At 42.3% G+C, this 15763-nt stretch overlaps 1 protein-coding gene across 1 annotated transcript in view; it reads right to left on the reverse strand.

Moving 5' to 3' along the window:
* Positions 1-15763, reverse strand: part of grk3 (G protein-coupled receptor kinase 3) — a 76548-nt gene that overhangs the window by 28654 nt on the left and 32131 nt on the right. The window contains exons 3-13 of the mRNA XM_031751297.2: positions 10208-10281; positions 9969-10070; positions 9171-9245; positions 7420-7481; positions 7264-7315; positions 6872-6963; positions 6685-6784; positions 5432-5510; positions 4763-4893; positions 2350-2444; positions 905-1012 (exon numbers count right to left, since the gene is read on the reverse strand). Of these exons, the coding sequence (XP_031607157.1) occupies positions 905-1012; positions 2350-2444; positions 4763-4893; positions 5432-5510; positions 6685-6784; positions 6872-6963; positions 7264-7315; positions 7420-7481; positions 9171-9245; positions 9969-10070; positions 10208-10281 (970 nt within the window). The remainder of the gene's footprint in view (positions 1-904; positions 1013-2349; positions 2445-4762; positions 4894-5431; positions 5511-6684; positions 6785-6871; positions 6964-7263; positions 7316-7419; positions 7482-9170; positions 9246-9968; positions 10071-10207; positions 10282-15763) is intronic.

Here is a 15763-nt window from a genome sequence, read left to right on the forward strand (position 1 = left end):
TATTTCCAATTAATCAGGGTAATTGGGATGCTTTAGAACAGCTTTGACTATTTGGAATGGTATGGAACTTTGGATTTTCCCAGAGACTGTGACAGTTTGTAAAGGGTATGAATAATTCTGGACATGATACTTTTTGCTCAAATGTAAATAAAAGCTGAGAAATATTTTTTTTCCACAATGATGCGTCTTGTACATCATCTTATTATCTTTTGTGAGACGCCTGTGTCATTTCCAGTCAAAAAAAATAACTAGTTGAATAAAAGTAACTTTAAGTCAAAATTTGCCAGGGGTATGAATAATTTTGGGCTTAACTGTATATGTGTGTGTGTGTGTGTGTAAAAAGAAGAAAACAATGATACTGACCACATCTTGCTTTTAGTGTTTTCCAAAAAAACAAAAGAAAGACAAAAATCTAATCCAGCTCTGACAATTTGGACTCTAGTGTTGAAAGACGCAGACAACCTTTGACCAAAGGCCTACACACTCTTCCTCTTTAAAGTGTTCAAACACATGGATCTGAACATCAATGGATTCACGTCACACTTGGTCTTCTCTTTTGCTCACTCAGGATGACCAAACTCACCCAACACCACGCACACACACACACACGCACACGCGCACACACAGTGCTGCTTTTACCGGATTTCTGACCTACTGTACCCAGACCTCTGGCATTTACACACTCCAGATCAAACAAACACACACACACAGACTTACACACAAACAAGATCAAACACACACCAAATAGAAAGCAGGCTGGTGAGAGATGCCGAGAAAGGCGAGCGAGCAGATTCAAAGAGTTTACTGAGAGTGGCAGAGCGGGCTGAAAGCTGACAGGAAGTCAGGACAGTGCAGCAAGGGGGATAGATGAGCTGAGAGGAACAAGTAAAGCCTGAGTGGTTACCCTCGGAGGAGTTTGAAGAGCATGCAGCCTAAGGAGAACCAGTCGGCACTGCTGTCGTATGCCGTCCCCTTCTGAAGAACCTCTGGAGCCATGTAGCCATGAGTGCCACTGCAACAAGCACAGCACACATCAAAACAATAAATGCAGGAAATTAGTATTTCTCTCAATAATTATTATAAAGATGTTCAGGACAGTCAGCAAGCGTACTCACTTCTGCGCTTATCCTTTTTATTCTATTTTTTTAATCTAGTTATTAACACCGTTATAAAGTACCATTACACCTCTTTACTGAAACTAAACCCAATGTAGGCCCTTATGTCTAGCCTTCATCGTATGCAGGAGAGTAGAGCTATAAACATTAGCATAAATGGAGCGTCAATCATGTAAAATAACAATGAACAGAGCCCAAGATAACATGTCTGAAAATATTCAAATGAATCCAAGAAATAATAATCTCCAACAATGTACAAGTAGACAGTTAAAAGTATTAGTGATAATAACTGTAATGAAAAGATGCTGAATGTCTGCTGCGAGCTCACTGAGCTCCACGTTATGATCCATGCAGGGCGAAGCAATTCATTGACGTATTAGGGATCAATCAATCAAGCTTTGCTGCCAGTCTCCATCTCAAGTCGACTGAGGGGCATGCTGCCAGTCCTGCACAGCTACTTAAAATGTCAACGTGTGATGGACAGCAGTCCACCGCTATGTTTGTGGACCTGACACGCCAAGCTTTAAAGGCACCACAATCATGGGCAGAAAACTGATCTTTGAATTGCAACTGATTAGTTAGCGTTGATTTACTGAAGAACGCTTCATGTAACAGTGGTGTATCATATATCACCACTCAACCAATCAATATGAAGATATTATTTTAACCCAAATCGCTGACTGGATGGACAAGAAGTTGCAGTGGGATGTTTGTCCTCCTCGTTCAGTTTCAGCGTCTCTTTCTGACAACTCGCTGCCCGAGACATTACAGTGCTGTCTTTTTGCTCACTAACAATTTCCAAGGAGCACATTAATCAGCAGAGTACGCGCCAACACGATGCATTTCCTGTGGTTACTTCATATTCAATTAAAATGTGTTTCACCACTTAAAAAGCTTTTAATGTGAAGCTGCAGCAGCAGGAAATGTTTGACTTGCATTAACAGTAACTTAATACAGCTCGCTTCTTGGGAACTTCACCACAGACTCTTTTTATTTGCCCTTTAATGCATGATCCATCAGGTCGGCACAATCCTCTTCACTTGTCAAAGTGCAGCGAGCTGAGACAATCCAACCCATTTAAAATGTAATCACTGCGAGAGACGTTCAGAGAGAACCCCGAGCAGCGCCAGCTGTATTTCATATTAATATAGATTTATATACATTTATCAGCCCGCCCACCCACCTACCCCCAGACACATAAATGCTGTGCAGAGTTAAACTCAGATGAACTTACACGCTGGCGTGGGGCTTCTTCTTGGAAAAGTCGCAGGCCAAGCCGAGGTCAGAGATACGAACATGACCATGTTCATCCAACAGGATATTAGCTGGCTGAGGGAGGACATACACATAGGCAGAGTGATGAAGAGGGTGATGGAGAATGTGAGAGATAACACGATAAAGCATAGGATACAATGTTGGAGAGCTCACTAATTCAAGACTTAAGTTACAATTTCCGTTCCCTAGCAGAGATTCTGTGTGAATACAGACAGTAAGAGCGCCTCCTGTCCTGGTTATCCTCTGCCGTTTGGCACATCTGGAGCTCACTCTCTTTCTTTCTGTCCAACGCTGCCTTAGTATTATTTGCATTGAACTGCACTGTTTACTGAAGCACTAAAACTGCTCCCTGACTTCCAGCAAAATATATCCATTATGATGGCAGCCAGTCCAAACAGGGGAATCGGAGAAAAAACAGAGGACAGTTGACAAATTGGTTGATATGAAGCTATGAAACGTGAAGCTGTGGAGGTGCAGCGGTGGGTGAGCAGACTAAGGGGTGCTCATCTAAAAAGTTAGAATCCCCTTTTTACAGCCTGAGTATCAAACTGTTATCTAAAGGGAACATGGCACAGGTTCTGATGTGCAGTTAATGATAGTCATTACAGTTTTGGTTGGTTTTTTGGGGGTTTTTTTTAAACAAAGTAAAGGATTAAAATTTGTGATACTCATTATATTATACATATTATACATTCTGATGGCAAATAAATCCTATGAAGTCCAAGATTGTGTTTTCATGATTTCTGTGACTCTCGGGAGCCAGAAAAGCGCTCAGATACTGTATGTAGTCATTACCTTTTTAAACCACTCAGCAATTTCCTGAAACAGCCGGTCGCTTCAGTTTTAGCTAAGCCGGACAAATATGTTGAGGGACTATTTTCAGAGGCGGATATATACAACTGCATGGAATATGAAAGGTGCTGCTTTTACAGATGAACGATACAAAAGACACACATAGCAAAAAAAGGATCTTGAACTAATGGAGGCTCCTGTAATGCCAAATTGGGAAACACAAACCAGTCCTCTTCAGTTCAGCTTCACTTGTATGGTAGCAGACATCACACAGTATCACAGTGCCAGTCATTTTTGGCCTACAGTATCTGTAAGTTGAACGTGGAGAGCATGTGTTCAGTGCCCCGCAGTAATAAGCCACAGACACCGATTCTGGTGAGGTGAAATGCTGACTGACTCATTTCAAGTCATATATTGGATGACGATATTATATTTATCATTTATATCCTATGCTATTGTCATTTATATTATTATACTCCCGTCCTTTATTTAGTGCTGTGCAAAACACGCTGTTTACTACAATATTTTTTCCATTGCTTTAGATGACTGTTTGCAGTAGTCACTCACTGGGTCTTTAGGGATTTGCTAGCTTAGCTTGTAGCCGACGATGGCAACATGGCCTCTTCACCTGTCCCTCCTGCACTTTCCTGCTCTGTGTATCAGATGTTTAGTTACTCATCGGGCTCCTTTAGAAATAGCAATACTTTGTAATGAAATTAACTTGTTTGCAGCTCTGGAGGATAGGATCCCTGAACTGGAGATGCAGCTTGCATCATTGAAAAACCTGTAGCTAGCCAGGCCCCTGTAGCCGGTGCAGCTGAAGGTAGCATAGCCCCGTTAGCTCTGCTCCAACAGATTGTCGTGAGCAGCCGGGAAAACGGTACGACTGGGTGATGGTGAGGAGGAAGCATAGAAGAAGCCCCTGGTACACCATCAACCCCATTCATGTGTCTAAACATTTTTCCCCACTCGGTGACACCTGCCAGGGACCAAACTCTGCTAATTGGTGATTCTGTTCTGAGACATGATGTGAAGCTAGAGAAACCAGCAACCCTTGTCAATTGTCTTCCAGGGGCCAGAGCAGGTGACATTGAAGGAAATTTAAAACTGCTGGCAAGGGCAAATGTAAATTCCGTTGACTTACGATTGACGTCGGCAGTAACACCCAGTTAAGTCAGAGGTAGTAGCTAGTAATGCCCTATACCACAGCTAGCTTCTAAGATTTTTGGGATGCTTTTTTTTTTTCTCTACAGACCAGTATACATTAACGGGGCAAAATATTAGGGAAACCTATATGTAATGCAGCTCAGTATGTAATGCACCAGCTTGTATGACCTTAGTTATTTAGATGGAGGTTGTCCTGAGGGTTTCTTGGATGTTAGGTATAAATTTCACCTCAGTCCACTGTGAATAGGTTCCAAGTTATGCATAAAGTGAGTCCTCAGAATTTTTTGTATGAAAAGCTGCTTTTAAGTTTCTTTTGACAGGAAAAACTCATTGTTGGTCACATCATGGAATATGCTGATAATAGGAATGATTGTGTTCAGGATGATTTCCATCTGGAATCAGGGGGAGTCTACCTTGAGGTCTCTGTAGACGACAAAGCGGTTATGCATGTGCTCCAGACCCAGGATGATTTCAGCTGCATAAAAACGCATCTCTTTCTCGCTGAATACGCCGTGCTGAGACAGGTGGTAGTGCAGATCACCCCCTGAACACACAGACACACACACACACACACACACACACACACAGACACACACACACAGTAAGTGCATGACATCAAAACACCTCAGTTTAAATCAATATCTGTCCATAAGTTGTGGTAACCTTCTCGTGGGGGAGAAAATGAAAATCGATGGCAGGCTCTCTTTGACACTCTTCTCTTTTCCAGCTGTCTCATTGAGCTAATGATTATCTGTATTTATTAGCATAACTGAAGCTCAAATAGCGAGCAGTGGACACTGTTTGGTGGTGACTGTTGACTTTGAAAGTTGGCCAGTCCTGAGCAGGATATACTTAACATTGAGGTGTGACTTCAAAAGGAGGCTGATCTTAGATGCAAAAGCATCTAACACAGGCAGGTGGTGTGAGGCGTCATCAGTGAGATCAAAATCCTATCAACTCCCTGGGGGAGGAATGGCCTGAGTGGCGACTGGCAGTCCGAGTAATCCAATCTTTGTCTCAGGACAGATTGGACTCGGCAGGAGTTTAATCTAAGGCAGGAAGGAAAGTGTGGGACATCCTACCGTTCATGAGGTCCAGGATAAAGCACAGCTTGTCAGGCGTGTGGAAGGCATACGTCATACACACAATGAACGGGCAGTCCTGGAGGAAGATGCAGAAAGAACGAGTTTAAAGTCTACAAGTGAACTCCTCCCAGCTAACCTTACTCTTGTGGTTTTCCTAAAATGGGTTATACAGCTAGTAGTGGAAAAAGAACTGAGGACCTTTAGTAAAACACACCCATGCAGCACAAAAAGCTGATTTTTAAATCAGAAAGATGGATTTCACTCAGGACCACTGTAGTCTCAGGGACACTGACATTAGGCATCAGGGCTATAAATTGAGGTATCCCCTGAATGACCCAGCAGGAACAGCACAGGCATCGATGATATAATATCATCGATATGACAACAGTTAAAGCAGATTCAGCATGAAGGAAGCAACTTCAGTGGACGTGGGGTGCAAAACGGCTTGCAGGTGTGCAGCAACTGTGGGTCCAATGAGAGACTTCCTAACTGGATTTGAAGAAAGATGTCAGCTGAGCTTTACCCGGTGGCCTGCCTGAACTGACTCTGCACTCTGCAGCTACAGCAGAGATTCTCAGTCTCTCAGGGGGCCTTGCAGATGGAGCACAGAGTTACTGCAGGATGGGTGTGGATAATCAGGGGAATTTGAATGAATAGAATTTCTGTAGAGGAAATAAAATGATGATGCTATTGTGCTTTATTTTCCCCCAAATCAACGTGAACAGTTTTCTTTTTTGACAAAACTTTTTTCTTATGATGTGGAAATCAAAGTCAAAGTGAGAATATGGTGGGCAATATTTTACTGCTTAAGGTGGAGTCTGTTTAACAGTATGTCATACACATATATTTAACTTGCCCACTCAAGAAGACATGGGCTAAGTGTTAGGGGAGGTGAGCTGAAGACTGGACAGAAAACAAAGTTCTGTTTGTAGTTTCTGGAAGTAGTGTCTTTTTAGAGGAAAATATCTCAGACTGTTTTTAACCTGTGCAGTCAAACCAAAGCAGTCTGTTCCACACACAGGAAGACTCTGTGCAGCACTGAGACAAATTATATATTAAACACCGCCAATCACTCCTAAGTATATAAAAATGTTGTTAGCTTTTAGAGTTTAGAATAAGTGGGATCTGTATCAGTAACTCTGTTTTACTGGTATACCATACTGCAATGTACTGAATTCTGTTTTTAAAAACATATGCTGAGTATTTAAAAAAACAAACCTTTGTTGGTGCAGACATCGTGTGTAACTCACCCCTGTGCTCACTAATGACAGCATGATTCTCTCGTTGAGTGCGAGAGTCTCCCCCTGCTTCATTTTGATCCTTTTCTTGTCCAAACACTTCATGGCATACCTGACAATCAGAGCAACAGACACAGGTTACACATGCAGAGGTAACTGCACCGAGTGGTGTGCCTTTCAATACATTTACGGAGCTCACATTTTTCCCGTGTCTGCCTTCCTGCAGCCGTACACCTCTCCAAAGCCGCCCCTGCCGATTATCCGATGCACGCTGAAGTCATTCATGGTCAGCTGAGGGAGAGAGGAGCACAGAGACTTTAACTCAAACTCAAGAAAAACATGGCCTTCCTCTCAGAGACAGAAAACTCTGGGTGGATGTGCCTGTATTTGGTTCAGGCTGCTCTTGCGTCCCACCATCTGAAAAAGCAGATGTCTGTTTCCAGCAAACTCAGGATTCGGCAGCTCTGCTGGTGTGTTTCACTGGAGGGAAATTGCTAAAGAACCACACCGTTCTTTACAAACTCATTAAGTCAATAAGATAAAACAGTTATAGTCAACTTTTGGGAGGATCCCCCTGTCCCCCATACTCACATGGATGTTGAGCTCCACATTCTTCCACTGGCAAAAACGAGTGAATTTATCACTGGAGGAAAAAAGCAAAATGTCAACATATGATGTCAGCCACCACCCCCCACTGAAAAAATAAGAAGAAGAGAAATAAAAATGAAACGCATCCAGTATGATTACCTCTCAATGAACTTCTGGAAGATGTTTCCTCTCAAGCTGTCACAGATCTCCACGATGTATGGCTAAAGACACACACACACACACACACACACACACACACACACACACACACACACACACACACACACACACACACACACACACACACACACACACACACACACACACACACACACACACACACACACACACACACACACACACACACACACACACTCTTCAGCAAATGTGTGACCAAAGTGCTTTGCAGGTGTATGTGAATTATTTTCCTGAGTGGGGAGGACTGCATGTTCACTTACTGTTTCTGAGGCTCAGCCTTGTTTATTTGTGAGCTAACTTGTTTCACAGAAATGCCCACTGAACATTTACATCTTTGCATCTTGTTTGTGTCTCAAAGAGTCCTTGAGTTGTTTGTGCAGTTGTAACACAGAGGCACTATATTACTGCTGCACATACAACCCAAGGACTGAGAAAATATAGAGGAAATACTAACAAGTTGATGTAACATCTTAGAGTCACTGGGTATAATTTTATATCCACAAAATAAGCCATGTTGTAGTCTAAAAGAGGAAGTTGCTGATTAGATTTACTGAGCTCAAACACAGCTCCCGTCTGTGTTGCTCTGCATGTTATTTTCCTGGGTGTCCTTTTAGCAAGTGATGCCATGCTAAGTTTAATTACCAACAGCATGAAGCAACAACACAGTTCAAATATTCAGCGCAAAAGGGAATCTGATACAACTCAGGTGCTACAGACACTCTTTGACATGGACATGACATGTCAATCACATCATACCACCCAAACAAAGTTATCTTTAACCAGTCAATTAAGAATGGACAAAAAAAAAAAAAATCCCAAAATAGGTGGAGTGGTGTTTTTGTGGGGGGATTTTTTTATTTTGGTAAGTTGGACTGAAAGATGGAGATGAGTGCTCCTCTAGAAACCGCCACGGGGTTTTCACCACAACCTAAGTAAAGCCACCAAAGTGATTTATGATCCTAAAATGTTCCTTCAGTGTGAAACAAACACAGTTTTACAGGTATTTTTTTTCTACGGAGCATGTGCAATGTTGCATGCTGCTGTTCTGATATTTTGTTTAGGCCCTATTCATGTCATTAAGAGACACTGCCTTTTATAAAAGTAAGTGTAGACCTACTCACTTGTCTGTTAATGAAATGTTACATTTCATTGTGGTGCAGAGTGGCATCATAAAAAACAAACAAACAAACTACAAAACCAAACCACAAATTTCTGCCAAATATGCTAACACATGCACGACTCCTGCCCTGCTCACAGTCCAGTCATTCTTACTGCCACCTATTCTGAATGCATGTATCAACACAGAATTAACCAGTTCTGGAAGTTTCATGTTTGTTCTGTTTGAGCATTGAGGTTTTATAAACCTTACTGAAGACTTTTTGTCCCAGTTTTATTCTGTCAATAGCGGCAGGATATCGCTGTGTGTGTCTCTCATCAAACCACTTGCACAATAATAATGGAAATACCATTTCTTCAGTCACATTTTGGGGTCAGGGCTCCACCAACAGGGTACTAATGGAGTATGTGGTATCAAACATAAGTGATCATTTCCATTGCAATATATGGTGCAGTAAGATGAGCTGATATGAAAACAAATAAAAAGGTCTAGAATCATCAAATCAAACTCCTTCCACCCTTCACTTTCTTTTTTCCTATAAGTTTAATTGAGCATAGTCTGATAAGTGCAGCTTCAGAGATCAAATAGTATTTACCTGAAAAAGGTTTGGGGGGACCTGTTTCTTCGCCAAGTGACTCTGCACATGGTCCACTGCTTTCTTAGAGAATGGCTAAAACAAAGAGGAGGAAATAAAACCAAAGGCCATTAAAAATGCAGCATAACCATTAATTTCACTTCTGTTTTCTCTGTTGTGAGCATGTGCGACCCCTACTGTAACACTGAGCTGCTGCAGAGAGCAACACCAATATCTGGGTTTGCGTGGGTGGTGGGTGTTTAATAACTTCCTCCATTTAGACAGCCGCAGCATGCACCGTGCTTGCTTTACATCCCAAATTATTGCCTTGCATGAGGACAAAAGCAGTAGTGTGTGTGTGTGTGTGTGTGTGTGTGTGTGTGTGTGTGTGTGTGTGTGTGCGCTTTGAATTGTTCCAGCTGAATTTGGGAGAAGCAGGGTGAAGACTGGAGTAGACGACGCTTTACAGGGATCTAGATTAGTCCAATAACAGTGTATGGATTTACATCACTAGTAAATTATTAATTGGAGATTAAATTATTAATATCTGCGAGGGTATGGGACTCCATGTTTGTTACCAAAAGCATCTGGTTTCCATTTATGATCCCAGGTTGCAATGACCAGTCTCTTTGATATTTTTCAACAATATGGCTTCCCTGATCTCTTTGTGTCATAAACCTCTCAGCTTCCTTGGCTTTCACAGAAGGGAATATTATGGAGCGCATCATTAGATGCCCATGAGGTGGGTGCATGTTTGTCTGCGTGTGCTTGAATCAGAGTTTTGTGGTTAAAATGTGGATGTTAAGGCAGCATGCTCACGTGTGAACAGGACAGGAGCTCCTTCATGATGTACACATCGTAAATCTGTCGGCTGCGGCTCAACCGCTCCTCCTCAGAGTCCAGCTTCTCATAGTCCTTAATCTGAAACAAAACACACGCACAGCTTAGCGACACCACAGCATGCGGAAGGCTCAATCTGAATTAGCAGGATTATGGACCCCAAACCGGTCATCCATGCCCTTTTGTGCGCTCTAATTTGCAGGGCATGGGACACTTACTTCTTCGTAGAACTTGAGCTGAGGCACAGCCTCATCTATTTCATTCATACAGAAGTCCTTGAAGAGCAGGAAGCCTGTGAGACACAAAGCAAAAATACAATAAGTGAAAGTGAGTGTACATCTAGGTGCAACAGCAATATTTATCAGTCTGTTGGTCAACGCTGCGACTCCACTGGAGATGCTAATATAAGCCTAAAAACAAACATTAAACATACGACAGAACATAAACTTAGGAGGAGCAGATCTCCTTCGACTTCTCTGAAAGTCAAAGTTATATCAGGCTTCGACTAACTTTCTTTTTTGATGTATGTAGATGTAACAGTTTTAACAGTCTATGAAACATCACCCTGTTGACCTGTTATAGCTCATTAACATGGTAATGGTAATACCAAAAGTCCCGACCAGTGTTAGCTTTAGGATTACAGCTGATCCACGTGTGACACTGTGTCACTGGGCATTTGGTTAGGGAGGTAACGCGCTGATGTAGTTACTGACTTACCATGTGTCTATCAACAATCTGTACGATATGCTCATCAGCATACCCCGCATGCCTCTAATCACAATGACTTTAATTCCTCCAAGTTGTTAAGCATATCAAAGAAATGTAAAATAAGCAGAACATATGACAGTGGAATGTACCAGCACAGAGGCAATAAGGAAATTATTTGGTATAAAACAGGACAATAAAACATACAAAAGCAAACTTGAAGCAGGATGTGACTGTTCTGTAAATACATGATAGTATTATAGCCAACATGAGGTGAGATACACACACACACACACACACACACACACACACACACACACACACACACACACACACACACCGTAAACACTTGGCAGAACACAGAGCTGAAACCCAAGCAGCTGTATTTACTGTATGAGCCTTAAGAAAAGACTGAAGCTGTCTTGTTCTTAAGAAAGGCCACTACAGCAACTAATTCCACTCACTACTTTACAACTGTACCAACACACATACACACAGAGTTCATAATTACAGAAAATGGCACTGGAGATTAGCTGGCTAAAAGTATAGCGCCGCTGTCAAACACACCAACAATGGAAAGACATCTCACACTGTTATCGAATAAAGACTCGAAACATCATCAGAGAGAAGGTGGGTGGGGGGATTAAAAAAAAAAAAAAAAAAAAAAAAAGACACTTCCATGTGGCTTGCAGGGTTGAGAGGCACTGTTGCCATGGTAATAGCCTCTGTGGCCATCAGCAATGTGTGAAGAATGGTGTAGAGCGACAGAGACGAGACTGTCAGTGGACTGTGGCACTTCCAGGAGGCCTGGTGAGGCAGTTACGGCTGTCCTCTGCCCGCTTTAGATTGTCAGCGACATTTTTTCATCAAACACATCGAAGCAGTACATTGGGGATGGAGACAAATGAAGGAACAAGACTGACAGGTATAACACACTGTCCACAGTAACAGGTCCACATGCAATGCTGACACTCAAGACTTTGCATCTTGGCTTTACCGATTAGTATCACGTATGAGCAAAAATAGATGGCTAAACAGATATTAGCCGTTCAGTCTCGCCCTCCCACATGTCCTGTAAGACACAGATGTGTCTTAAATTCACTTATTTCCCTGCTATATTTTCATAACGATGTGCTTCTGTCTTGTGTTATAAATCCAGCCTAGAATCACTCACTGTCAGCTCCACTCAGGCCAAAATGATAGAAAAGTTGCTTCTGATCAACAACATCAATCAACAGGAGGCTGAAGTTCTAATAGATGGATCATTGACCATCTTCAAAATGATCAACCATCATCTTAAAATGAGCTGTGTGTTTGAAGAAATGCTGGTGTATGGACTGGATTCATACTTCTACCACAAGTCTCATTCAGCCAACCACATACACACATTCATACATTCTTTTATCATACAATCTTACACACACACACACACACACACACACACACACACTCTGAAGGATACATCAGGGGCAACTCAGCATTCACAATCTCTCCCAAGGACACTTCAACATATGGACATATGGCAACCTTCTGATTGGTAGACAAGCCGCGGTACCACCTCAGGCCTTGTGTCGCATATAAAACAGAATCAACCAGTTAGCACAGTTCTAAAGATTAGGGTCTGATATCAATCCACCTCTGGTCACTACTCATTCATCCCTGTGTGTAAGAACAAGGTTCATGACACAATACCTCCACTGTTCTGAAATTGATGAGCTAAGCACAAATTCAACCAAATAATCAGGAATCAGAGTACGATATATCGTACAACATGCCTTTGAATCACGCTTGTATTAACAGGCCTGCTTCTTCTTTGGTTCAGACAAAAGAATAAAGCGCTCTACACTTTACTTACACAAATCAGAAGCTGGGCATCACAAAATTCCCTTCAAAGCTTTTAAAAAGCAGCTATTGTTTCAGTTCACCGTCTTCACTGATTCAGTTTAGGGCACTTGTTTTGGGCCTCACGTCTACTATCATATATTGTCACGTCTTCCCTTCTGTTTTATCTTCCCCCACAGACATGATGCATCATTTCCTGTCTGACACCAGGGCTCGTACGAATAAACGTCCTCATATGCATCCACACATGCTGTACTTACACAGCCTAATGGACAGGGCATTCCCTCCTACCCTCACAACCAACACCCTCCCACACACACAAACAGGTTTTCAAAAGCAAGGACCAAACATGCAGGAGAGGTATTAGGAGGGGAGGGGAGGGGAGGGGGGGGACGACAGGCCTTACATCACCAAGACTCAAGGATTAAACTTAATCGCTGAACACTTCAACACTGCCCAGCTAATTCAACAAATGGCCTCTTCCTGAGAAGTCTCTCCCTCCCTCTCTCTCTCTCTCACACACACACACACACACACACACACACACACTTACTTCAGGCGCCAGCTCCTTTGAGCTTCGTCTCATTAGCGAGATCACCTGAACTGTCTAAAAATATCAAGCTGGCATGTTCTGACTGCCTCAGTCTTCCATCATCTGTGTACACACACACACACACACACACACGCTGACCACGCTGTGTATAGCTGCACTGTTCCAACTCTGTACACGTACAGCTGTAGGTAACACAGGGATGCTGCCCCACCTTGCAGGTTAGATTTACAATACATGTAGACTTTTTAAAATTGTACTCTGAAACAAATGTGACACCAAACATCCATTAGTTAAGAGTTATGGATGCCAGCTGTCTGCCTGTTGTATTTGCTTGTTAGCATCCACAACAAGCTGATCTGACATGAAGGGACCAGTCCCACTCGCTAACATGAGCTGTGGTATTGTGGGTAATTTGTGAATCTGATGACATTTAGTTCACAAATGCTTCACTTTGCCTGCCTATCCAGCTGGCGAGGTGACAACAACAGCCCATCCTCCCTTTATGGCTGAGGGGTAAGAATAATAAAATTATTGAAGGGTCATTTGTGTGAGAGGTGACTTGCATGTGCTCCATTATACATACGCTGACCTTTACTGGTGGGAGTGAGCGGCACCAGGCGGCGGTGCGTTTGAGTGTGCATATACTGCATGATGTGACAGACATTCATTGGAGTACAGCTTCAGGATTAGCAAACAATGATAAGTATTCTGCTAACCCTGCCCACACAGACTGAACACCCTCACCATAACCTGCTAAAATGCTAATCCCACAGTGATGGCAATTTGTTTTGATTGGTGATGTCACACAGCAGATTTCAGAGACGGCACAGCCACAGCATGAGCAATGAATCCAGCAGAAAATGGCTACAGCAGTACATTGGTGGGGCTCCTTTTCCAATGCACTATTGATCATTTGAACCCCAGGCTGCTGTTCTCAGTGTTATTTACAGCAGAGTCACTGTGTATGCTGAGGATCCTGAGGGTAAGCTGGGCTTCTGCATATGCATAGGCAGTTATGTGCATGCTACGGTTAAGCAGTTTAGTTGTCACGGATGCTACTACTGCTTTCCTTTAAAGAAATTAAGCTTACATGAAGTGCACCTCACCTGTTTGTCATGAAAGTAACCTGTGTATAACATATTACTGCATCTACTCAGGATAGTACCACAGACAATTTTGTTAGGGGTCATGTACAGTGGTGTGAAAAAAGTCTTTGCCGCCTTCCTGATTTCCTGTTTTTTGTATGTTTGTCACAATAAAGTGTACACCCTCTAAATCTAATAAATGGTTGGGCCACTCTTAGCAGCCACAACTGCAATAAAGAGTTTGTGATATCTGGCAATGAGTTTTCCATAGCGCTGTGGAGTAATTCTGACCCACTCATCAATCATGCAGAATTGTTGTAATTCACACTCACACTGGAGGGTTTTTCGAGCATGAACCACCTTTTTAAGGTCATGCCACAGCACCTCAATTGGATTCAGGTCAGTACTTTGGCAAGACTACTTCAAAGTCCTTATTTTGTTTTTCTTGCTGGTGTGTTTTGGATCATTGTCCTGCTGCAGAACCCAAGTGTGCTTCAGCTTGAGGTCAATAACAGATGGCTGGACATTCTCCTTCAGGATGTTTTGGTAGACAGCAGAATTCATGGTTCCATGTACCACAGCAAATCTTCCAGCTCCTGGCCTGTTCAACTTTTGCACAGGTGAGTCATATGCAAGCTTTTTTCAAATGCCATGTCCAAATTATGCAGAACATAGTCGCATTCCTGCTCAAAGTCTGTGTAGGTCTTCTCGCCTGCATGCCTGAAATGAATTAGAGCTCAATAAAGGCAATAAATGCAATGCTGTTAATAAAACTGCATCAACTGTTATCATTGATTATTCTTAGCTGTGCCAGCTTATACAAACAGATTATACATAGACACATTCATCCAGCACAAACCTGGTGTGAAACAGCAGATACCACTTATACTGCTAAATATCATCTCATCTGCTGATATCAGTCAACAAAGCCAGTGTCAGCTAATCCCATGATTTATCAGCGTATCTGTATTCTCTTCGAGATGGTGTGGCGTGAGGACAAGTGAAAACACCAGACTTTCAGGTTCTTTGAAAGGAAAGTTGATTTTAACAGCCAGCGTTAAAGAACAAAAGTGTGGTCTGTAACAATAGTCTGAAGTAACAATACCACCATACTTCAGTACTGCTTCTTTTGCAATACTCGTACTACTCCGTCACCTAATTTTCAGTAACTATAAACCTTCAAAACCACTGAACACACAGAACACCAAATTATGTATAAGCAAAACTAGTACGGTTCCTGCATCAAATCCATCTACTGATTCTGCCTTCTGTTAGATGAAAAGATGGAAGAATGGCATATGGCGATTACCAAAGCTGAGAACTGGGGAGCAGAACTTGACAAATTATACTCAAACATCGATCAGATCCAATTAAACCTTGATGAGCTCAAGTTTAAAGTTACCTTTTTTTGCCCTTTGTATATTTGATTTAGAGCTGCGACACACAGCAGCCAGACATGAAATGAGAACATCAACATTTATCATTTAGTCGGTTTGATTTCACCCGAAGATGTCCAGCAAAGGCGGAAGGAATGCAGAGATGAAATTAGTAAATGTGTTTACCCAAGACTACAGGGTTCCTTTATGCTT

The sequence above is a fragment of the Oreochromis aureus genome, linkage group 7, assembly GCF_013358895.1.
Source record: "Oreochromis aureus strain Israel breed Guangdong linkage group 7, ZZ_aureus, whole genome shotgun sequence".
NCBI lineage: Eukaryota > Metazoa > Chordata > Actinopteri > Cichliformes > Cichlidae > Oreochromis > Oreochromis aureus.